The 25,417-nt window shown below is 42.8% G+C and overlaps 2 protein-coding genes across 3 annotated transcripts in view; one reads left to right on the plus strand and one right to left on the minus strand.

The window, feature by feature from the left end:
- Window positions 1-25,417, minus strand: part of FAM98A (family with sequence similarity 98 member A) — a 582,326-nt gene that overhangs the window by 282,523 nt on the left and 274,386 nt on the right. The gene's annotated exons all lie outside the window — the stretch shown is intronic.
- LTBP1 (latent transforming growth factor beta binding protein 1) overlaps window positions 1-25,417 on the plus strand; it is a 275,135-nt gene that overhangs the window by 158,251 nt on the left and 91,467 nt on the right. Inside the window, exons 9-14 of the mRNA XM_049784171.1 lie at window positions 84-206; window positions 6,792-6,959; window positions 9,548-9,775; window positions 12,009-12,031; window positions 15,151-15,250; window positions 21,286-21,384. Coding sequence (XP_049640128.1) covers window positions 84-206; window positions 6,792-6,959; window positions 9,548-9,775; window positions 12,009-12,031; window positions 15,151-15,250; window positions 21,286-21,384 — 741 coding nt within the window. The remainder of the gene's footprint in view (window positions 1-83; window positions 207-6,791; window positions 6,960-9,547; window positions 9,776-12,008; window positions 12,032-15,150; window positions 15,251-21,285; window positions 21,385-25,417) is intronic.

Here is a 25,417-nt window from a genome sequence, read left to right on the forward strand (position 1 = left end):
GCATATGGTCCTGTGAGTGCTGCCAGGAATGGGATGGGACCTCTCCAAATAGAAAACCAATCAAAACATTGTGTTTACTGCAGATATTAATGAGTGCCAGCTCCAGGGTGTCTGCCCTAATGGTGAGTGTTTGAATACCATGGGCAGTTATAGATGTACCTGCAAGATGGGATTCGGACCAGACCCTACTTTTTCGAGTTGTGTTCGTAAGTAATGATCACGTTGTATTTTTGTTTCAGATTTGGTGTGTGTGTGTGTGTGTGTGTGTGTGTGTGTGTGTGTGTGGTGTTTTTGGTATATTTGTACATGCATGCATAGATGGAAGGAAAAATATATACCCAGTGATCAGCTAAATATTGTAAAATTGCAAGAAAATCTCTATAGTTAAAATGACAATATAAGAAGCCCCATAATGTGACAATAAACGATTAAACTCTACTTTTCCCAAAAGTGCATTCTTATTGCCCTTGGAAAAATGTAACAACAAAAACAAAAACAAAAAACTACATTAACAATTACCATGACAATGTTAATGAGTAGGAGAAGTAGAATGCCTGTTTCAAATGCAGGCAGGAGATGGGGGAGGAGAGAGATAGGGCGGATTGATGGTGGGAAGGTTGCAGTGGTGAAGGGATGTGTTCTTTGTATAACTGAAACCAAACTACAATCATATTTGTAATTATGGTGTTTATAAAAAGATATAAAACTATATCATGATCTATATATATATATATATGTAAAGTAGAGAGAGGAAAAAACACACCAAGGAAATATACTTGGGGGGGAGAGTTAATTAAATTCAGCACATGTAGGAAATGAAATGTTATTTTCCTTCCTGAGTATTGAATACATTTTTAAAGCCGAGTTCAGCTTCAATTCCCAACTTCTGTCATTGATTAGTTGGAATTACGAGTCTCTGCTGTCGGTTGAATGAAATTTTATTGTGCTTTCTTAGTTGGAAAAGGTGGAGAAATGGTCTCAGTGGCCTTCAATTCAGATATTCTGTTCATTTGTCATTTCAAGTATTTGATTCTGTTATCCTCAAAAAAAAAAAAAAAAAGAAAAAAGAAAAGAAAAAAAGAAAAATAAACACTAAGCTATCTCTGATTTGTGCGGTTTGCTTTATCTATATACTAAAGAGCATTTTCCTTTGTACCTGATGAGGGTTAAAAAAATTCTTCATCAGACCCCAGGTTCTAATTTTGGTTCCAAATATGTTATTTCCCCCAAGAAACTCGTGGCCACATAACCAAAATCAGTGTCCTACCTAGCTAGCCTTGCACAGTTCATGCCATTCGGTCAGTGGCAGGCTGCATACACCAGGCTCATTTGGGCAAGCAGGACTGACTGCCTCTGGCTGAGCCATTGCCACCTCGGAGGGTTCTTGGAAGGTCTCTCTGTCTGTGTGTGTCTGTCTGTTCACACCACACAGGGGAGCGCTGCAGATGAAGTTGAAGGTGAAAGATTTTGAATGAATGCCTGGTAGAAAATTATACAGATAATTTTCGGAGTAATTCTGTTCTCATTTCTGTGCTGCTGGTTGGCTTTTATCTGTGGATATTTTTTTGAATATGAGTTTGGCATATGTTAAAGTATATCCATATGGTGTTGCCCAGTTTTTCTTTCTTTCCCTCTCTCCCGCCTTCTTACTCTTTTTTTCTTTTTTTAATCTTTCTTCCCTTTCTCCTCTCCCTCCCTCTCTTCTTTGTTTCTTTTCTTTTCTTTTTCTTTTTTGCTTTTTGGGCCACACTTGGTAATACTCAGGGGTCACTCCTGGTTCTGTGTTCAGAAATCGCTCCTGGATTGGGGACCATATGGGACACCAGGGTTTCGAACCTCGGTCCGTCCTAGGTCAACTGTGTACAAGGCAAACACCCTACCACTGTACCACAGCTCCAGCTCCTGTTTTTTTTCTTTTTCTATTTCTTTCCTTTCTCCCTTTCCTCTTTATTCTCTCCTTCCTTCCCTCCTACCTTTTATCTCTCTATCCCTTCCTTCCTTCCTTCCTTCCTTCCCCCCTCCCTCCTTCCTTCCCTCCCTTCCTTCCCCCCTCCCTCCTTCCTTCCCTCCCTTCCTTCCTTCCCCCCTCCCTCCTTCCGTCCCTCCCTTCCTTCCGTCCCCCCTCCCTCCTTCCTTCCCTCCCTTCCTTCCCCCCTCCTTTCTCTCTCCTTCCTTCCCTCCCTCCTTCCTTTCCTCCCTCCCTCCCTCCCTTCTTCCCTCCCTCCCTCCTTCCCTCCTCCCCTCCCTTCCTCCCTTCCTTCTTCCCTCCCTCCTTCCTTTCCTCCCTCCCTCCCTTCTTCCTTCCTTCCCTCCCTCCCTCCCTCCCTCCCTCCCTCCCTCCCTTCCTTCCCTCCCTCCCTCCCTCCCTCCCTCCTTCCCTCCCTCCCTCCCTCCCTTCCTTCTCTCCCTCCCTCCCTCCCTCCCTCCCTCCCTCCCTCCCTTCCTTCCTTCCTTCCTTCCTTCCTTCCTTCCTTCCTTCCTTCCTTCCTTCCTTCCTTCCTTCCTTCCTTCCTTCCTTCCTTCTTCTCCCTCCCTCCTTCCCTCCCTCCCTCCCTTCCTTTCTTCTTTCCTTCCTTTCTTCCATTTATTTAAAAAATCCCACATTTTTTTTTAACTGCATATCTCCCTCTAGCTATGCAGGAAATGGAGATGTTTAGACTATGGAAGACGTAAAGTTACAACAAAAGTGTCTGGTCTGTTTCATGTTATTAAATGAATTCGTTGAGGCTTTTTGAATAATATTGTTGCTAATAACTGCTGTTTCCTTTAAAACTTATCGAATGCAGATTAGGACATTTAGCACGTAAGTTCCTTTATTCATGTTCTTTATATTATGATCTTGAATATCATTATAGAGCTTCTTTGGCGGGAAGATGGATTTGTAAAATTATGTTTGCACCTAAGGTATATTTGAAAACTGATACAGGAATTGCCCGTTTCAGGTCCAAAATCATGTTGTTGACAATATCCAGACAATTTAGGGATCATTTCTGGCCAATTCAGATTACATGATAAATATTTTATTTCTCTTTATAATTTCTGTAGAAAATATTTCACAGAATTTGGCCAAAGCATTTGTTGTGAACATTTTATTTTATTTTTAATTAAGTAATATTACTTGTAGTCTTATTAAAATTATTGCCCTTAAGTTTGCAGATTAGGTAAACTTGGAGAACTGGTCTCAAAACGTTTTATTAAACTTGACTCAATTTGGTGTCTGGAGCTCAGGGCTGACTTCCAGGTTTTAATAAGATTGTTGAAATCTGCCAGTGGGATTTTTGAATTGCTTACACACTGCCTTAGCATTTATTTTCTCTGTCGTTGTCCAAATAAAACTGAAGTTATTAAACAACCATCCATTTTTATTAGAAAAATAAATAATTTGATTTTATGGTTCAGCTACAACAGCTGAGATGATAAGTACTCAGAGATGTTTGCTGCTCATTAAATGTTCCTACGGAGAGTCTGAAGTTAAAGCTTTGGGCTCTTCATCGGCGTTGAGTTATTTATTTCCATAGATAAATATCTGCAGATTTATTTATCTTTCTTCTGGATTTACCGCATGTCATATCACAGTGTTCTCAGAATTAGTCACCGGGGTCAATGCTGTCTGGTTTGTGGATGAACTGTGTGTGGATGAAACTGGGGACAGAAGGATCAGGCAGGGAAGGGGGCGATGATGCTCATAGGGTAAAGGGAAGGAAGATGGGTAAAATGGCAGCACCCATGACTGTCTTGGTGGAAATAGCAATGGGAGTTTATGATGTCTCACACACATAGGGCACATGCATGCACACATGCCTTGGACAGAGTTCATACCAAATCTTTGCAGTAACTGTCCTTGAGAGACAAAAGGAGGAACATGCAAGAACTTGGCCACCTTGCTCCACTGCACATGGATTTAGGGCATATCCAGGCCACCGGAGGTGTGGTTGACTTTCTAAACACACAGAAATGCCCTTGGCAGTTATGAAAGAGCCATAGGAAGCTCGCTCTGTTCTCCACATCGCTGAGGTGACCAACACCCTCTGAATTCCTGACTCCAGTCAAAGGTTACAACCATCCCCCTAGCCTTCCTTGCCTCTTCTTCGTTCTTAACTTGCCCAGGCTGAACGAGGCGATTTGGGAGGCCTCTGATCACATCACCTCTGGCCTCTGCTCCCAAGCCTCCAGGCCCAACCTTGTTTCTCAGCTCAGCTCCTATATCTTGCAGGGAAAAAGGTGAAATTTGGGGGGTTTGCCAGAGCAAACTCTGCAGTCAGACTAGAGACTTTTTCCTGAGCAGTTATTTCCTTCCAGAATTTAGAGCTCCAGAAGTTCAGAAGAGAAGATGCCAGATAAAAGAATTCAGAGGCTGGGACATTGACTATTTCATAGTTTTCTGGCTTTATCCCTGTACTTGTACCCCACACCCAATCTCAAAGTGTCTAAGAAAATTAGTTGGATTGGACCCAGAGATAGTACAGGGGTTAAGGCACTGGCCTTGTGCATGTCCAATCCCCAGTTTAATTCCAGAATCGTATCTTGGAAATGAACAATAGGCAATAGAGGTATGAAAAATGGGGCCCTTTTAAAGGGTACAGATTGTTAGAACTCAGACATGATTCTATTCATTTGAGAATTTTGAATCCTGGAAGCATCAGTAAAGGTAAAATCTATAGTTTAGGCCTTTTTAGTCTATAGGCCTTTGTAGGGCTTCAGAGGTGGGTTAATGGTAACTGTATATGTCTTGGTTTTGATCCCAACACTACAAAAACAAAAACAAGCAGAAAGTGGGGCCAGAGCGATAGCACAGTGGTGAGGGTGGCTGCCTTGCACACAGCTGATCTGGGTTCAATTCCTGGAATCCTATTTGGTCTCCCAAGCACCATCAGAAATAGGCCCTGAGCATCACTGGGTGTGGCTCAAAAATAACAAAATAAACAGGAAGAAAGGAAAGATACAATAATGGCATCCTTCTTGCTGTTCTTTTTATCTTGGTGGGTGTTTTTGTTTTTTTTTTTTTTTGGTTTTTGGGCCACACCCGGTGGTGCTCAGGGTATATTCCTGGCTGTCTTCTCAGAAATAGCTCCTGGCAGGCATTGTTCAAGGCATGGTCTTGAATTTTGGCCTCTTTTAGCTGACGACTTTGGTTTCTTGAGACTCCCATCGAACATGCTCTGGAAAAAGCACCCACAGCCCAGCTACCCTTAGGAAGTGATGGGAGGAGAAAAGCTTGTATAAAACAGAACGTGTAGACTAAGATGTTTAGGAAGGATTGACTTGCTGAACGAGGAGCTTGATTCTTCAGATGATGAGATGAAGCTTTAAGGGTCACTTTCTGTGAGCACTCCTGGAAGTTTCAACAATCTCACTTGGAGAGGCAAGCAGCTTGTTGCAATTCCCTCTCATGCAGCCCTGAAAACAACAAATATTACTGGTCTGGGTTTTGCTTTGATTGGGGGAGCAGGCATGAGGGATGCCTTCATAGAAGTAGAATTCGTGGCTTTCGGTTCCAGGCCTAGGTCCTTCTGGATGGAACCTGTTAAATCAACTCTTTACCAAGGCCAATGGGGAGGGAGACACAGGCTAGGAGTGGAGGGAAAGAAGTAAGAGGGAATCAGAGTCAGCTTGCCAAAATCGAGGATTTGGGGCCCCCTTTCTCTGAATGGCCCCAGGTTCCTTGGATCTCACACTTACATTAATGTGATTAGTATTACAGTTAATCCCTGCCGTGTGCATAACAGGCTCTTGTGAGCTGGTGGATTGTTGTTTCTATGGAAACATGTGTTGTGGGTTCCAAACAGTTTGGAGAGGGGATTTGGAGCAGAATCTTTAGCATGTGGATGATACGGAGATAACTGTGTATATGCTTTTCAGATTAGACAGCCGTAGACAAAACACATTCATGTGTGTATAAGCACACATACACCATTGGAGTTTTTTCTTGGTCACTCCAGGGACATAGTGACCTTTCAGGGGCAATAACCACATTTGTTTTAATTTTTTTTTTTTTTACAAAGCTTTTGCTTTGTGACATTGGATCTTAACTAGCTTACTTGCATGACTTTTGAATGTTAGAGAAGAGAAAGAATCACTGACAAGACACATTGAGAATGTTTTGAGGTTCTAGAAAGATCTTTCTTGTCCACACTCCTCTCCCAGTAACTTTCCTAAGTAACCCATCTTATTGCTCTCTTCCCTTTATTGAAATATCCCCCAAACAGCCAGTATCCTTGGGGCCAGAGTGATATGAAGCGAAGCACTTGCCTTGCATACAATGACGAGGGTTTGATTTTTGACATCACCTATTGGCTACCCCTGAGTACCAATCGGAGTGATTTTTGAGTGAGGAGTAACCCCTGAGTGCTGCCGGTATGGGCCCAAAATGGGGGAAAGTAGAGTACCAGTGTAATTGGGAGAATCAGGACAATTAACTTTTCTTATTTCAAACTGTAGGGAGGGCCTTGCCTTGCATGCACCTAACCTAGGTTCCATCCCTGGCATCCCATAGGGTCCCCAAGCCTGCCAGAAGTAATTTTTGAGTACAGAGCCAGGAAGTAACCTATGAGCACCTCTTGTTGTGGTCCAAATTCCAAAATAGAAATAAAAATCAAAAAGAAAAGGCCAGACATGGAAGTAATTGCACAGATGTGTTCAGGAAACTAAGTCTTAACCCAGATGATCCTGAAGTGTAGACAGGCTGGCACATAGGTCTTCGATGATATCTGCTGGGGGTGGTGCCCCCTCTTGCCTGAAAAGCAGGTGTGCCTCCTCCTCAGGAGACGTCAGCTCTTCTCTCTCTGCTACAGCGGAACCCCCCATGATCTCAGAGGAGAAGGGGCCATGCTACCGGCTGGTCAGTTCCGGGAGACAGTGCCTGCATCCTCTGTCCGTCCACCTCACCAAGCAGCTCTGCTGTTGTAGTGTGGGCAAGGCCTGGGGCCCCCACTGTGAGAAATGCCCCCAGCCTGGTACAGGTAAGATGCCTGGGCTTCTGCCTTTACACTTAATAAGATAGTCAATATGGAAGCTTTGGGCGTAAAGCCACGTCAATGGGGACCATGACAAAAGTCTCCCAAGGGTCTGGGTGATCTGAGACTTCCTTAGGAAGGATAAGAAAAAGTCATTATGTTCTGTCCCTCAGCTCCCAGAATTTGGCTTCTCTGATATACTCAGTAATTAGTCATCCACAGGGATGGTGGGACACTCCTTTCCCATTGCTTTGTTGCAGGGGTGCACCCTCATGATGGACATTGTGAGGGGGTTCCTTTTTCAGAGACAGCCTCACATCCTGCTCCTAAAAGTTTGCAGGAATGCTGAGAGTTCAAAGGTGATGGTCTTGTAGTTTGGTACTCAGTGGGCTTAATGCTCAGGAAGAGTGGGTGCATGTCTGAGTCTGCAACATCCTTAGTTCACCCCCCAGGGTCCTCCACTTCCCCAACAGGGCCATACAGGGCTACCTGGAGTAGAGAACAAGCAGTCCTCCACCTCATAGGCAGTTTATGATATTATCTGAGGAAACATGGCTCCAATGGGCTTGCCTGGAATAGCATAAACAATTCTAATCCCATGTATGTTTGAGGAGATCCCTCCAATGGAAGACCATAGATCATCACTAATGCCTTAAATCAGGGTTCTCAAGCTCAATTTACCTGGGGACTGCAGGAGGCAAAATCGGGGTGATCCTTGAGTGCAAAGTCAGTAGTAAGCCTTGAACATTGGGGGGTGTGACCCAAACAACTAAAACAAAACAAAACAAAAAAGATTCCTCTAGGGCAGGGCCACAAAATATTGTACAGAGGGCCGTTTGCGGCCAGCAGGCCACGAGTTTGAGACCCCTGTCAGCTTAAATCATACCTTACAGCTGTACCATACCAAATTCCATCCATCCTTTTTAGTGGATGGGATGGGAAGGAACCCACACAGCACAGGAGTGTCATATCACGCAGGCAGAATCATTTTGAGCTAAAGGCCCTTGGCTCCTCCACTGGGATCAGAGACTTTCATGATTAAAAATGAATCACCAATGATGTCTTGGTGATTTATAATAGTCCTCTAAAGTTCGCTCTAAGAGCTTTGTGATCTTTTGCACTGGTCATACATCAAGATGAATAATGTGAGAATGAGTCCAAGATGAACGTTTTGCATTTAGCATTGGATTATGCTGTTGATTTTTATAAAGTCCTTAAAATTTTTTTTTACTATTTCAGATACTTGCTAGAAAAGCTAATTTCCTCTGGCAACATCTTTTCTTTCAAGTAAGGGATGTATTTTGTGAAACACAGAATGAGGTTGTACTGTTCCAATTCCTCTGAAAAGCAATGCTTGGCAGACTGGGAGGAATATTTCAGTACCTCTTTTTTAATTTTTTATTGAGAACTCAATTTAGTCCAGAACATTTGATCAAAGATCTGTTGCTCAGTACACATCAGGAAGAACTCATTCGACTTTCAGGTAGAGAAGTAGGGAAAAAAATTGCCCAGATGCTCCTAAATTGTGGATCTGGTGACCTCAGAAGGGGCCTTTTCCTCATGGGCCACACCCCATGGCCTTTCCCTGGTCTTTCCCTTTCTTGTGCATCCAGTTTCATTTTTGCAAACACCCAGGACCACTTTCCTGGTGAGCAGAGTTATACCTGAGCCTCCAAACTCTACTGGCACAGTGGCCCCAGAAAATCACCTTTTGTACAGTTGTAAGTCCTTGGCCATCTCAGCCAAGATGGATTAGACTCATGTCTGTTTTACTCACTGTCTCTCTGCTCTAGCAGGTCTAACTTGATTGGTGCTCTTCTCACCATCCTCAGAATTTTCTCCTCTAAATCCAATCCCATCCCATCCCATCCCATCCCATCCCATCCCATCCCATCCCATCCCATCCCATCCAATCCAATCCTCTCCAATATCCTTTTCGTTAGTGGAAACCCTTTCTTTTACCTGAATCCCTTGTGTTCTTCCACTGGGAACAACATGTTAAAGATTTCAGGCCCCTATTTCCTCAAAGAGTAGATTTTCTTTGTTAAATTTTCTTGCTAGTCATCTAACTTAAAGAGGTGCTATTGAGTTTATTGTTAATAAAGAATGAAAGGACACCAAAACAGCAAAAACCAGGAAGTCTGATTCAGCAGATATTTCACACACACACACACACACACACACACACACACACACACACACACACACGTACACACGCATACATTTCCCTGATATATAATATAGTCTTGCTATAAAACTTTTATGTAATGTGTATTATAATACCGAATGTGATGTATACTATTTAATATACAATATAAGTTCTCCTAACTTGCTGATAATAAATGCTATGCTATATAGATCTAAATTCTGATTGGATATGATGAAGAATGAACAGATGGGAAATGTTTATTAAGGGAAATGGTTGTGTGTGTGTGTTTTTTTTTTCTGTAAGCATTATGCATCTGTTTTCAACATTTGTAAATGTGACTGTATTTGTGATGATTGATTAAGACATATTCATCGTGATCTTTTCCTCTGTATAAGTTTGCACTTTTTAGGTTTTTAAAAGGCCTATTTTCCCATCCCAAATCTAGCTGCTTTTAAGGAAATCTGTCCTGGTGGAATGGGTTATACGGTTTCTGGCGTTCATAGACGCAGGCCAATCCATCACCATGTAGGTAGAGGACCTGTGTTTGTCAAGCCCAAGAACACTCAGCCTGTTGCTAAAAGTACTCACCCTCCACCTCTCCCAGCCAAGGAAGAGCCCGTGGAGGCCCTCACCTTCACCCAGGAGCACAGGCCGGGAGCGGCAGAGTCCGAAGGTGAGCTTGGGTCTATCCACCAATCTTGAATGTCTTTGCCTTGGTTGCCTCTGAAGAGTTTTCTAGAATGTGCCTTTGCAGCCTTGTCACTGTGCCAGTCCAGAATGACTCTTGATTATGGCAGACTCCTCTGAGCATTGTTGGTAGCACCCCTGGTCTCTGATCTCTATGTGCTATTAGCCACCTTATTTTTTGTTTGTTTGGGGCCCAACTCATCAGTGTTCAGGGATGACTCCTGACTCTGTACTCAGGAATCACTCCTGGTGGGCTCAGGGACCATAAGGGGTGCCGTAGATAGAACCCCGGTTGACTGTATGTAAGGCAAGTGCTTACCTGCTATGTTATTGCTTCAGCCCTGATTCTCTTACTTTTACCTGGAGAGGTGTCCTGATGACCTCAAGCATCCCCAAAGGAGGACACAATGACTCCTAATAAAACATTTCTTCTGGAGAGTTCTAGACCCCTAGTTCACTAGTACTATGCCATGGTAAGCTCAGGACATTGTCTAACTGTGCACACGTGTGTGTGTGTGTGTGTGTCTTAATTCCCAGAGAGGAATTTAGATCAATCACAGAACAGCCCGAATTCATTTCTGTGTCTGGAAATGTGGAATCCCAGTTTGAAGAGGGTTAAAACCCGAGCTCCAGCCTCATGACAAAGAATCTTGACCCAGGTTGGGAGGCAGAGATGTCCTGAAGGCAGAAGGCTGCATTGAAGCCACCCAGGGGATCCCCAAGAACAGGGGTTCCTGTGAACTGACACCTGTCTTTAGGTGTAAGAAGGGGGGAAACCATCCCCTAGACTCATTGTTTCATACTTGAGGGAGGTGGCCACTGCAGGCAATGCTACTTGATAGCTGCCCTACAGAGAGGGCAGGTGATTGGGCCACAGAGCGTCTTGGTGAATGGAAGGGTTAAACCTTCTGCTCTCAAGGTCATCCGCAGGCAATGAACTTGGTTTTTGGCATTTGAAAAATAGGCTTCTCTCTCTCACACACACACTCTTTGACACACAAACACTCCCTTTCACACACACACAAATTCACTTTCTCTCACTCTCTTTGTCTCTCACACCCTCCCTCTCTCTCACACACACTCTCTTAAATACACTATCACTCTCTCACATGCACACACACGCTCTCTCGGAGAATATTTACTACACAAAGCTTCTTCCCCAATACCTCCCAATTTCTGTGGAACTCTTTTGCTTCCTTCCCTGATGATTCCTCCGGTAGATCCCTAGAGCAGAAATGCTATTAGGTGTCACACCTGGATCTTGAGAGGAGAGAAGGGCTGGAGTTCAAGGAGCACTGAGCATTTGAGCAGCTTCCCTGCAGGTAGAGGAATCTCTTAACTCCACACCTCCGTGTGCTCTGCTGGCTCCAACTCTTGTTTCATGAAGCTCAACAGCCGTAAACCAGCAGTGTTCGCCAGCTTGCTGCAATGTCCTGAGTGTGATACACACCTGCATTTCTGCTGTAGGGATCTACTGGAGGAATCATCGGGGAGGGAAGCAAAAGAGTCCCTGGTCCCTGGATAGATTTTTGCCCCCCATCCAAGCTGTCTGTGGAGATACCAGCTCATCAGGAATATTCCAGTGAATGGCTAACCTGAGATGTGAGGGCTACAGTAAACACTGGTTAGTGAGAAGACCTCCAAGACCCAGAGCCATCATCCCAGGGCCATGCTTTGGATGGTGGAATATATCATAGTCTTCCAAGTTTCAGTCTGATCTCACCTTGAATCTCACAGACTTGGGGTTATTTTCCCCCATAATTCTAGTTGACACTAGAGCCATGTGTCAGGTTCAGCAGACATGAGTTATAGGTATCAGAGGATCCAATCTGGTTCTTGCTGATTTGAAGGGGGAGGGTTGGTCTTCTGGAACATGTGTGAGAAAGGATGTCAGATGTTTTCAATTACCTCAACGATAAATATGTGCCCAGTGAATGAAAAGGATTTGGTCTGTCTGATGTGGGATGTTCCACGAAATTATTAGGCGCAGAATGAGGTGCCAGAAGAGGTTAGAATTGGAACCAACTCTGTGGTATCTACTTTGAGAGCTGCTGCATTTGTCAAGTCACTTTCATTCCCCACAGGACCGTCTTTCTCCATTGACCCCTATTCCACTCCTTGGGAGGAAAGAAATGCACTTTGGTTGCTTATTAAACATTGAAATCTTCAGAGGTGATGGTCCTTGATGGCACTAATGGCTCTTTCTTTTCTTATTTTAGTGGCACCTGCACTCCCTGAGAAGGTAATTGACTCATCATTTGTGATTTTTTTGTCACCTGCTGGGATGCTATTTTTCTGTTTTTAGGCTTGGGCTGTTGATAGACTTTATCTATGCATATACATGGTAGATCATTGGGTATACAGAAATAGAATCTCTGTTCATGGGAGGAACCATGATGCCTCCTCCCCCCCCCCCCCAATTGCACAGAAAACACTCTTGGCATGCTAGGAAAATCATTGGAGATAAAGCCTCTTTCTCATGGAGTTTGAAGGCTAACAAGAACCACTGCAGAGAGGTAGGGATGTTGGGGCTGAAGCAGAAAGTGATGAATGACCTCATGACCAGCAGCATGCAGTGTGTCCTGAGAGGACTCAATAAGTGTGTATTCATAGTCACAGACATAGGAAAGAAGGAAATGCTGTTTCATTCAACTCATTATCCCACGTGAGTTGGATTGAACTAGAATAAAAACAGAGTTCCTCCTCACTACTTATAACCACATACCATGACATTTGCCTCCTAGAGAATTTACAGACATTTTTATCCACCTCTTGGTCATGTGACATGAAGTGGGACTCAGAACTGTGAGCCGTGTGTGGATGGCATGCAGATGTTGGCTGGCTCTAAGTCCTGTGCCTAGAGTCTCCTGATTCATCTCAGGCTCATTCCACTTCTTTATTGAGTGACAGTGTGGAAGTGAGTTTATTCTAAATGTTTATCCATGGTTGTGGACAAGTAGGTTTAGTTGACTTCAATGCAGCGTTCATGTGTGAGCATGTTATTATCAGTCCTCAAAAAAAAACTATAGTTTGTAAATATGAAAACTAATAATGTGAGCATTGAGGAATCTGGGGTGGGGGAAGAAAATCTGATTTTAGAGAGAGTGTTGGCATCTCCCAAGGAGGAAACACTATTTTCAAACGTTCCCTAAAGGATTTGTGCTCTCTCCCTACATACCCCAGTTTGGGTAATACCTTACTGGTATCTAGATGACAGAAGTACACAATTTGGATTTTGACTTGAGCTCTAGTGGCTGTGTGGAGGGAGGAATTGTTGAAATGTGAGTGACCCATTCAGCCCTTTGACGAGTCTTGGCTTATCTTTTTTTTTTCTTGCTTTGTTCCTTTGCTTAAATAAACTAGCCAACCAGTTGATCACAGCTCTCAAGAAAGATATGAAAGTGTGTTGAGATTAAGAATGTGTATGCGTGTGTGTGTGTGTGTGTATGTGTGTGTGTATGTGTGAGTGTTTCAATACAGTTAAACTGTGAATGAGATGTGGCCCTCAGTGCCTTGGTGGCCTTGTGATACTTAAAGTGGAGGAAGAGAAAGCAGTAGTTTGTGGATAGTAAATTTCTGGTGCACAGGAGGCAGGGTAAGAAGTCATGGAGATATGTGGTTAGAAAAAGAACTTGGGGTTGGTTGGAAGCATGAAATACTAAAGTGGGCGGATCCCTGCTGCTCAGTTGTTCTCCCTGCTTGGTGCTGTCTGGAAGCTACAGGAGCACACTGGCTTCTGCTCATGCTTTTGTTCCTTGCTGTCATTGCCAACAAGGTATGAAAATGGTTAGTTCGGCAGGACGTATGAAGGAGACAGCTGAGGTCATCTGTATTGGTTGAGTACTAGAAAACTTGACAATGCTGTTGAGAGGAAGAGAGATGGGAAGAGGGGGCCATGACTATCATTTCTCCATGACTAGTTTCAGCTGAATTGGCTGAGCTAGGAAGAACAACTTTGCAAAGGCCAATTAGAGCTTTCGATTAGTGAGTGTGGGTATGAGTGTGTGTGTGTGTGTGTGTGTGTATGTGTGTGTGTGTGTGTGTGTGTGTGTGTATGTGAGACAGACAGACAGAGACAGAGAGTGTGTATGCACACACTGGCTAACGTGGGCCATCTTGTCAAAGTATGAGAATGAAGAGCCATGCAATGCACACAGTCTGGGTGGAGAATAGAACCCAGATGACTGTGATAGAGAAAGGGAAGCTGGGTGGGCACCTGGCTAGTCTGGAGGACGCTCAGTGGAGTTGCCCCACAAGCACCCATAACCCTCACATTAGCACTTCATGCAGGCTCCCTATTTTAGAGAATGCAGGGAAGGTGATGTTGAAAGCTCAGAGAGGGGCTCATGTGGCAACAGACAGGAGCTAAGGGAAAGAGGCTGAATATTGACCAAGAGACAGGTGTGTGGAGGGCAGGACTGTCAGGAGCAGTTGGAGAGCATAGAGAAGGTACCTCCCTGGATGATTATAATCAGCCAGATTCAATCAGTCCTTATGAGCCCGCAGGTCTGGAAGCTAGACTTGAGCTTCAAGTCTCCAGCTTTCTTCTGTGCTTGTGGCCCAGCAGACAGGGTAGGTGACAGGAAAGAAAGGAGTCTCCTGCTTCACCCCAGAGAGTAGGTGTGTGTGTGTGTGTGTGTGTGTGTGTGTGTGTGTGTGTGTGTGTGTGTGTGTGTAAAGTTCTGGAATGTTCAGTGCAGCAGATGGCAGGCCCAGAAACCCATCACATGTTATGTCTTGTTTCCACCTCCTTGCTTCGGCAATGTCAGCATCAGTGAAGAGGTGCTGCCCTCTTCCTAGTGTGGTCATGTGTGATTTGCCTTACCTTGTTCTAGACCAGATGTGAGCCCCTGAGTCATGGCTTTTGTTGAAGGGGCCTCGCTATGAGCCCTCCAAATTAGTGGCAGACACGTGCCTCAAGCAACTCCATGGTGATGTGAGGACGATCTGGCTGTGACATCTGTCACCCCATTAATCACCAAAGTTGACTCAAATGACCTGACTGGATAGGAAAGGTGCTACCCTTCCTCCCTCAACACTTCATGCGCGTCTCTCCCAAAGATGTGCTTGCCCTCTGTCAAAGAAGATGACAGTCCCTGACCTGCTAGTATCTATAAACAAGCTCTCAAAACAGCTCTATGGGGCAACTTCAAGGGTTCCCCAATCTATAGACACAGCCAGAATTCTTTTCTTCTAATTCCCCTCTACCAACACTGTCTTCGGGCCTTGTCCTGTGAGATTCTGTTTGCCTCTGGAGGGGTAGACATAGGTGTAGACCTTGTCTATGGACATAGAATATGGACCACCAGAAGTGAATCCTCCTTTCAACACTCTCTCTTTATTTCTACCATGACCGTCCAGGAAATTGCTTCCTTGGATCAAGGAAAAACCAAACTTGAGCCTGGTCAACCCCAGCTCTCTCCAGGTGTTTCCACGATTCATCTGCAGCCACACTTTCCAGGTAATTATAGTCAGCCCATAATATATACTCTGAGTAAGAGACAAAACCGCGACTTGGTTGCATCTTTGATTTTAGGGCTTAAGAAAAAGTCATTCTAATTCTGAAGTGAAGTGGAGAAAGTGAAAAGCAAAGCAAATATCTCTATGACTATATTCCTGTAATGCTCTATAAGCAGGGGATAGCCAGAAAGCTAGGCTTTTCACTCTTTCCTATGGTCAGGCGTGGTATATATTATTAGAACATTCTCCAAGGCTCCACTTTGGATGTGAGGTGGTTTTTCTTTTTTTTTTTTTTTTTTTTTTTTTTTTTTTTGGTTAGTGAATGGGGAAAGATTCAAATATAATAATAACAAAAACACCAATCTTGGAACAAATAAACTTTGAAAAGACTTAAGGATACCCTAGGAAATAAAGATTTTCACTAAATTATAACAGGTACACTAACTCATCCACCTAAGCATTGTGTGAATGTTAATGTATCTGATTTACATAACTACATTTCTTTTTTTTTTTTTTTTTTTTTTTTTTTTTTTTTTTTAGTGGGTTTTTATTTTTTATTTTTTATCTTTATTTAAACACCGTGATTACAAACATGATTATAGTTGTATGATTACAGTCATGTAAAGAGCACCCCCCCTTCACCGGTGTAACATTCCCACCACCAATTTCCCAGATCTCCCTCCTCCCCACCCCCCTACACCTGTACTCGAGACAGGCTTTCTACTTCCCTCATTCATTCACATTTTATGATAGTTTTCAGTGTAGTCATCTCTGCAACTGCACTCATCACTCTATGTGATGAGCTGCATGTCCTGAGCTGCACCTACCAGCCCTCATCTCTCTTGTCTCTGAGATATTGTTAAAAATGTCCTTCATTTTTCTTAAAGCCCATAGATGAGTGAAACCATTCTGCGTCTTTCTCTCTCCCTCTGACTTACTTCACTCAGCATAATAGATTCCATGTACATCCATGTATTGGAAAATTTCATGACTTCATCTCTCCTGATGGCTGCATAGTATTCCATTGTGTATATGTACCACAGTTTCTTCAGCCACTCATCTGTTGAAGGGCATCTTGGTTGTTTCCAGAGTCTGGCTATTGTAAATAGCGCTGCAATGAATATAGGAGTAAGGAAGGGTTTTTTGTATTGTATTTTTGTGTTTCTTGGGTATATTCCTAGGAGTGGTATAGCTGGATCGTATGGAAGCTCAATTTCCAGTTTGTGAAGGAATCTCCATATCGCTTTCCATAAAGGTTGTACTAGACGGCATTCCCACCAGCAGTGAAAAAGAGTTCCTTTCTCTCCACATCCCCGCCAGCACTGCTTGTTTTCCTTTCTTGTGATGTGTGCCAATCTCAGTGGCGTGAGGTGGTACCTCATAGTAGTTTTGATTTGCATCTCCCTGACGATTAGTGATGTTGAACATCTTTTCATGTGCCTTTTGGCCATTTGCCTTTCTTCTTTTTCAAAGTGTCTGTTCATTTCTTCTCCCCATTTTTTGATGGGGTTAGTTGTTTTTTTCTTGTATAGTTCTGTCAGTACCTTGTAAATTTTGGATATTAGCCCTTTATCTGATGTGTATTGGGTGAATAATTTCTCCCACTCAGTGGGTGGCCTTTGTATTCTGGGCGCTATTTCCTTTGAGATGCAGAAGCTTTTCAGCTTAATATAGTCCCATCTGTTTATCTCTGCTTCCACTTGCTTGGAAAGTGCTGTCTCCTCCTTAAAGATGCCTTTAGTCTCAATGTCCTGGAGTGTTTCACCTACATGTTGTTCTATATACCTTATAGTTTCAGTTCTGATATCAAGGTCTTTAATCCATTTGGATTTTACCTTTGTATATGGTGTTAGCTGGGGGTCTGAGTTCGCTTTTTTGCAAGTGGTTAACCAGTTGTGCCAACACCACTTGTTGAATAGGCTTTCCCTGCTCCATTTAGGATTTTTTGCTCCTTTATCAAAAACAAGGTGGTTATATGTCTGAGGAACCTTCTCTGAGTACTCAAGCCTATTCCACTGATCTGAGGGTCTGTTTTTATTCCAATACCATGCTGTTTTTATAACTGTTGCTTTGTAATACAACTTAAAATTGGGGAAAGTAATGCCTCCCATATTCCTTTTCCCAAGGAGTGCTTTAGCTATTCGAGGTTGTTTGTTGTTCCAGATGAATTTCAGAAGTATTTGATCCACTTCTTTGAAAAATGTCATGGGTATCTTTAGAGGAATCGCGTTAAATCTGTACAATGCTTTTGGAAGTATTGCCATTTTAATGATGTTGATCCTGCCAATCCATGAGCATGGTATGTGTTTCCATTTCCGCGTGTCCTCTCTTATTTCTTGGAGCAGTGTTTTGTAGTTTTCTTTGTATAGATCCTTCACATCTTTAGTCAGGTTGACTCCAAGATATTTGAGTTTGTGTGGAACTAATGTGAATGGGATTGTTCTCTTAATGTCCATTTCTTCCCTATCATTATTCGTGTATAAAAAGGCCATTGATTTTTGTGTGTTAATTTTGTATCCTGCCACTTTGCTATACAAATCTATTATTTCTAGAAGCTTTTTGGTAGAGTCTTTAGGGTTTTCTAAGTAGAGTATCATGTCATCTGCAAACAGTGAGAGCTTGACTTCTTCCTTTCCTATCTGAATTCCCTTGATATCTTTTTCTTGCCTAATCGCTATAGCAAGTACTTCCAGTGCTATGTTGAATAGGAGTGGTGAGAGAGGACAGCCTTGTCTTGTACCAGAATTTAGAGGAAAGGATTTTAGTTTTTCTCCATTGAGGATAATATTTGCCACTGGCTTCTGGTAGATGGCTTTGACTATATTGAGAAAGGTTCCTTTTATTCCTATCTTGCTGAGAGTTTTAATCAAGAATGGGTGTTGAACCTTATCAAATGCTTTTTCTGCATCTATTGATATGACCATGTGATTTTTATTTTTGTTGTTGTTTATGTTGTGTATTATATTAATAGATTTACGGATGTTAAACCATCCTTGCATTCCTGGGATGAAACCTACTTGATCAAAGTGAATGATCTTCTTGATGAGGCACTGGATCCTGTTCGCCAGGATTTTGTTGAGGATCTTTGCATCTGTGTTCATCAGGGATATTGGTCTGTAATTTTCTTTTTTGGCAGCATCTCTATCAGGTTTTGGTATTAAGGTGATGTTGGCTTCATAAAAGCTATTTGGAAGTATTCCTGTTTTTTCGATTTCATAAAAGAGCCTGGCCAGAATTGGTAGTAGTTCCTCTTGAAAGGTTTGAAAGAATTCATTCGTGAATCCATCAGGGCCTGGGCTTTTGTTTTTGGGTAAATTTTTGATTACAGTTTTAATTTCCTCAATAGTGATGGGGGTGTTTAGATATGCTACCTCTTCTTTATTCAACCGTGGAAGGTTATATGAGTTCAGAAATTTATCCATTTCTTCCAGGTTCTCATATTTAGTGGCATAGAGTTTCTCAAAGTATTCTCTGAATACCCTTTGAATCTCTGCAGTATCTGTAGTGATCTCCCCCTTCTCATTTCTAATACGCGTTATCAAGTTTCTCTCTTTCTTTTGCTTTGTGAGTTTTGCCAATGGTCTATCAATCTTGTTTATTTTTTCAAAGAACCAACTTCTGCTTTCGTTGATCTTTCGGATTGTTTTTTGGGTTTCCACTTCGTTGATTTCTGCTCTCAGCTTTGTTATTTCCTTCTGTCTCCCTATTTTTGGGTCCTTTTGTTGAGCACTTTCTAGTTCTATTAGCTGTGTCATTAAGCTACTCAGGTAAGCTCCTTCTTCCTTCCTGATGTGTGCTTGCAAAGCTATAAATTTTCCTCTCAGTACTGCTTTTGCTGTGTCCCATAAGTTCTGATAGTTTGTGTCTTTATTGTCATTTGTTTCCAGGAACCTTTTGATTTCCTCCTTGATTTCATCTCGGACCCACTGGTTATTGAGTATGAGGCTGTTTAACTTCCAGGTGTTAAATTTTTTCTTCTGTGTCCCTTTGCAGTTCACATCTAACTTCAGAGCCTTGTGGTCAGCAAAGGCAGCCTGCAAAATGTCTATCTTTTTTATTTTATGGAGGTATGTTTTATGTGCCAGCACATGATCTATCCTGGAGAATGATCCATGTACATTGGAAAAGAATGTGTATCCAGGTTTCTGAGGATAGAGTGCCCTATATATATCTACTAGGCCTCTTTCATCCATTTCTTTTTGCAGGTCTAGTATATTTTTGTTGGGTTTCCATTTGGTTGACCTATCAAGTGTTGACAAGCCTGTGTTGAGGTCTCCCACAATTATTGTGTTATTATTGATATCCTTCTTCAGATTTGTCAACAATTGTATTAAATACTTTGCTGGACCCTCATTCGGTGCGTATATGTTTAGGAGAGTGATTTCTTCTTGCTGTACAAATCCCTTGATTAGTACATAATATCCATCTTTGTCCCTTACAATTTTTCTGAGTATAAAGTTTGTGTCATCTGATATTAGTATGGCCACCCCCGCTTTTTTAAGGGTGTTGTTTGCTTGAATGATTTTCCTCCAGCCTTTGATTTTGAGTCTATGTTTATTCTGACTATTCAGGTGTGTTTCTTGTAGACAGCAGAAGGTTGGCTTCAGTTTTTTGATCCATTTCGCCACTCTGTGCCTCTTAACTGGTGCATTTAGTCCATTGACATTGAGAGAAATAATTGTCATGGGATTTATTGCCATCTTTGTGTAGAAGTTTGGTGTGTTTTTTGTTCTGTCTTGTTTTTAGAGTAGATCTTTCAGTTTTTCTTTTAAGGCTGGTTTTGAGTCTGCAAAGATTTTGAGCTGTTGTTTATCTGTGAAGCCGTGTATACATCCGTCAAACCTGAAACTTAGTTTTGCTGGGTGCAATATTCTTGGCGAAGCATTTATTTCATTGAGTTTTGCCACTACGTCCCACCACTGCCTTCTGGCCTTGAGTGTTTCTGGTGACAGGTCTGCTGTAAATTTCAAGGATGCTCCGTGGAATGTAATTTCCCTTTTCGATCTTGCTGCTTGCAGTATTCTATCTCTATCGGTGGGTTTCATCATGGTGACTAGGATGTGTCTTGGGGTGTTTCTACTGGGGTCTTTTTTAGCTGGTACTCTTCGGGCATGCAGGATTTGGTCACATGTTTTCTTTAGCTCTGGTAGTTTCTCTGTGATGATGTTCTTAACCATTGATTCTTCCTGAAGATTTTCTTCTTGGGTCTCTGGAACTCCAATGATTCTGAAGTTGTTTCTGTTGAGCTTATCAAAGACTTCTATTTTCATCTTCTCATATTCTTTGAGTAAATTTTCCATTGTCTGATCATTTGATTTGAGGTTTTTTTCTAATCTCTTCTGCTGTGTAAAGTTGTTATGCATCTCATCTTCTAAAGCACTAATTCTATCCTCAGCTGCTGTTAACCTGTTGGAAAACTCATCCATTATGTTCTTCAATTCGTCTATTGAGTTTTTCAGACCTGTTATCTGATCTGATATTTCAGTTTGGAGTTTTCTGATTTCTGTCTTCATATTCTCTTGATTTTTATTAGTGCTCTGATTTATACTTTCTTTGATATCTGATAGCAACCTCCATATTTCGTCTCTAAACTCCATTTCTGAAAGACTGCTTAGGTAGTTGGTCGTTGTTGGGTCATCAGAGTTTCCATCTTCATTCTCTATGGTTGAAGTTGGTCTGCGTAGTCTCCCCATTGTCTCGCTTACGCTGTGGGTTTTTCTACGTGTTGTGGTGGTACTCATTGGCGAGGTGGAGTGCGCGGCCGCGAAGCGCAGCGGAGCGGCCGCGCTCCGGCCCCCAAACACTCACCTCCGAGGTGGTTTTTCTTGGCTCCTCAAAATCTCTCAGATATTCCTACTCAATGTGGCCTCCAGTGCTTTGTGTTAATCCCCAGAGCTTTAGGGGCCAGGGCAGCTTCTATTCTCTGACAACTCGGCGGTCTCTTTAGGCTGACTTGCACTTCAGTTTGGAATGGAATTTCCATGCACTGTGCAGGCTTTCAATTTTTTTCCCTCACCCCCCTTCTTCCTCACACAGTCGTGATTGAGAAAACATCCCCTCCTGTGCCGGTGGAGGTAGCTCCAGAAGCTTCCACATCGAGCGCCAGCCAAGTGATCGCACCTACTCAGGTGACAGGTACGTGCCTCTGCTATGTGCAGTCTATGCCGAAGACCGGATGGAAATTTTGTATCTTGAGTACAGTTCAATGGTATCACAGCTAGAAGATTCTGTAGACAGGACTAGTCATGGTGACAACTATAGGAAAGTGTCCTGAATATTGTGGATTGTAAGTCCACAGTTCTAAATATCGTGGACTATAGGGAAATGTAGGGAGTGTTCTTAATATCACGATGTGTCCATCTAAATAGCATACATTTATTTTCTGACAACACATGCTGTAAGTCAGTCATGGTATGATGTAGTGGAATATCATGTAGATGTTACTGTTTTGAGGAGGCAAGGAAACAGATAGTTGTGTAGCAAAGTACCTACCTTGCAAGCATGAGGTTAAGAGTTTGAGCCTGTGTTTCCCATCATACGATGTGTAGAACTCTGAATGCATTTGCAAATTTGGAACTCTTAGTGCTGCAATTACAAGAGTGTGTGTGAGCCTGACAGCTAAAGGGTGTGTACACTGACCACAAGTGAGAATCTTGAGGAGCACTGTAATAAAGGCTGTGTGACTTCTGACCATTACAACAGGCATGATAGAGAGAATGGGATAAGAATGAAAGAAAGAGGATATTTAATGGCATGAGGAGATTCTTATGGAAGAGTTAATATGGAGCATGGGGCCAGAGAGATGGTACAGTGGTAGGACACTTGCCTTGCTTGCAGCTGATCTGACTTTGACCCCCATTACCCTGAGCACAGAGCCAGGAATAAGCCTTGAACACCACCAAGTGTGACCCAAACACACACCTAAATAAATAAGGTGCATACTACAAGCAGGAACAAAGTATTTTAGAATGTCCCAACAGATTAAAGGATCATGGATGTTTTTCATGGTCTCCAATGCATTCTATATATCTATGTTCATTATTCATTTAAAAATTTTTTTTTGGTTTTTGGGCCACACCCAGCAGTGCTCAGGGGTTACTCCTGGCTGTCTGCTTAGAAATAGCTCCTGGCGGGCCCGGAGAGATAGCTCAGTGGCGTTTGCCTTGCAAGCAGCCGATCCAGGACCAAAGGTGGTTGGTTCGAATCCCGGTGTCCCATATGGTCTCCCCCCCCCCCCCTCCCGTGCCTGCCAGGAGCCATTTCTGAGCAGACAGCCAGGAGTAACCCCTGAGCACCGCCGGGTGTGGCCCAAAAACCAAAAAAAAAAAAAAAAAAAAAAAAAAAAATAGCTCCTGGCAGGCACGGGGGACCCTATGGGACACCGGGATTCGAACCAACCACCTTTGGTCCTGGATCGGCTGCTTGCAAGGCTGTGCTATCTCTCTGGGCCCTCATTTTAAAATTTTAATGCATTTTTAAATTGTATTACTGTGAGATAGTTAAAAGTTGTTCTGATTGTCAGGTCAGCCTTGTGCACATTAAGTGCCCTATCTGCTGTGCTATTTTATCTCTGCAGCTCTGAGACAATGCCTCAGGCCTGCGCATTTCCACTCAGGTTGACTTCACCCCACCCACTTCTTGCACAAATTAGGTCTGTGGGGGCCAATAAAATTTGGCTAGAGATGACACTTTTGCCCCTTCATGGTATAAAAAGTAATTACATTACAGTTACTAATTGCAGATTCCGAAAATCTGTGTGCTAGCAGGAGTTGTTAGAAGGCATGTTGACTCGAGTTTAGCAGTAACACAGGACACATCTCTGCTAGTGCAGACACATCTGTTTCCCCTTCATGGGGTGCCCAAGCCTGGTTTTACCTCCCCACAAAACTCCCCTGGAAGCTCTTTCCACACATTCTGAGAGTGCAATAAGAACCCATTTTTCAATCCCAGTAGTTTTGCTGCTTTAGAGCTGCACTGTCATCAACCATCCACCGAGAAGGCTGCAGACTGCTTTGAATCAGATTTAATGAAATTTTAAAATGTAGGTGTTCCCACATTTTGGGTCGAGCCAAAATATAGTAGATTGAAGGTGTGAACGGATCACTTCTCTCGGGAACACTAGGCCCCTTCTCCCCCTGGAAACATTGAGAAGGCTAATGTCACTATTGGTTTCTCCTTAAGTTGAAGAAAGGATGAGAATACTAAGTAGGAGTCGAAAATAAATCCAAATTTGTTCCACATTGCTCAGTGATGATATCTTTTTGATGGCGAGCTGGGAGTAGCTTTTTCAGGGTTCTCAGACACACACGGGCAGCCATTGTTTTCCAAGGAGCCATACATTGACAGGCAGGAAGTGTGATGTTTCTCATTCTGGATAGCAGACCTGTTGACTATAGAAAATCAAGTCACCGATATCATCGGATATACTGTTTCCAAGAAAATGGAACATTTCAGCATATACATTCTTGGTCCAGCGTGGTGTCTAGATCGCCCAAGGAGAGGTTGGGAAAATTGAGTCTTTATTTCTCTGGCAAATATTTACAAAGTGGAAACAGCTGTTCAATTGTTGGGAAGGGGACAATGGATGCTCATTGTAGGGTAGGTCTGTGGCCAGGGCAGTTTTGTAAACCTGCCCTGAGTTAACAACTCATGCTTCCCTCCAGCTTTCCTGAACTTTCTCCTTAGTCCTGAGGACCAGCCAGAGACGACTCTGACTTCCAAGACGGCCTTGCAGCAACCCTTGGAAAGCTCAGAGCTCCAACTTTATACAAATGATTCGCTCATCACATCTTTTCCAGAACTCAGAACTGACCTCTCTAAAAATGTTTGTCCCTATGGCCCATTACTAGTGTCAATACAACCTCGGTAAACTTGGTGCTGATGGAAAAGGAACTTCTCTACCCTTGTCAAATCATCATATGCTCATATTTCCAGGTTCCATTCATTTATTTATTTATTCTCTTGGCATAATCATACAAGGAGAGAAAATTGCTGAAAGTCCGCATGCTCATCGGCCTGTTTGGCCAAAAAGCTTATTTTTTTTTACTCAATGCTAGAAAATATAAAATAAAGAGACCAAACTCCTAAATCCACCATTGGCCTTGTTACTAGGATTGAGTGTTTGCTTTTCCATTGGCTTTTGGTCGTGGTTATTTTTCCAGATTCTAAATGAACTGTGAAAGACACAGACTAATACCCTCCACCCTGTGGTGGTGACGTTGCTTCAGGAGACAGAGGTATCAGGGAAGACTGGGCATCAGGATGGAAGCTGGGAACATCTTTGGATCTCTCTGAAAACCAGCCATGCTGAAGACAAACTTTCCCATTAACTTGCAGTTCCCCAGAACAACCCTTTCTGTGTGACGCTGTGTCATGTCTCTGAGCTAACACCATTTTTATTTGCTCTGAGAAATGGGGCTGTCACTGATCTGTTCTGTGTGATTACATTTACATTGCTACAAGTGGCCTCATCAGAAAATATAGACCATATGTCTCCTTTAGGAATTTGGGAGTAGTGAAAATTTTTCCTAGTTTTCAAGACATTACTCATCCGTCTTTGGGACATATTTGCTCTCATGCATGCTAGGAGAGGTAAAGGGTGTGTCTAGGAAGTGATGGGAGACATGTTTAAGGCTTCCTAGGGTACCTGCCATTTAAATTTTACCCTCAGTGGTGTTGATGAAAGCTTCAATGGCTCACAGAGAAAGGAGATAAGACAGGTACTGTGATGGTGTTGAAGAAGGCTCTACTGTGTCTGCCCTTGAAGGATAGATTCCTGCCTGAAAAATGGACAGAAGTGGTCTCTGAGGTCAGGCTGTTGAAAACTGCTTTCATCATTCAGAGAGACAGGCACACAGACAGAAAGACAGAGAGAGATCCTGCCTGCTGCAATAAACAACTGCTTTCAGAGAGAGAGAGAGAGAGAGAGAGAGAGAGAGAGAGAGAGAGAGAGAATGAGAGAGAGATCCCGCCCGCTGCAATAAACATCCTTCTCCTCCCTGGGTGAATCTCTTAATACCCTCTAATGGTGTCTAAATGACATTTTCTTATACATTCCAAATTCTTGACAACTGCCATGCAAGTTGTCAAATTGCATCTAGCTGCTAAATGTTTATCAGACATTCCGATAAACATTACTCTCCTCTTTACTTCTAGTTAAGGCATTAGA

Source organism: Suncus etruscus, chromosome 12 (assembly GCF_024139225.1).
Source record: "Suncus etruscus isolate mSunEtr1 chromosome 12, mSunEtr1.pri.cur, whole genome shotgun sequence".
In the NCBI taxonomy this organism is placed as follows: domain Eukaryota; kingdom Metazoa; phylum Chordata; class Mammalia; order Eulipotyphla; family Soricidae; genus Suncus; species Suncus etruscus.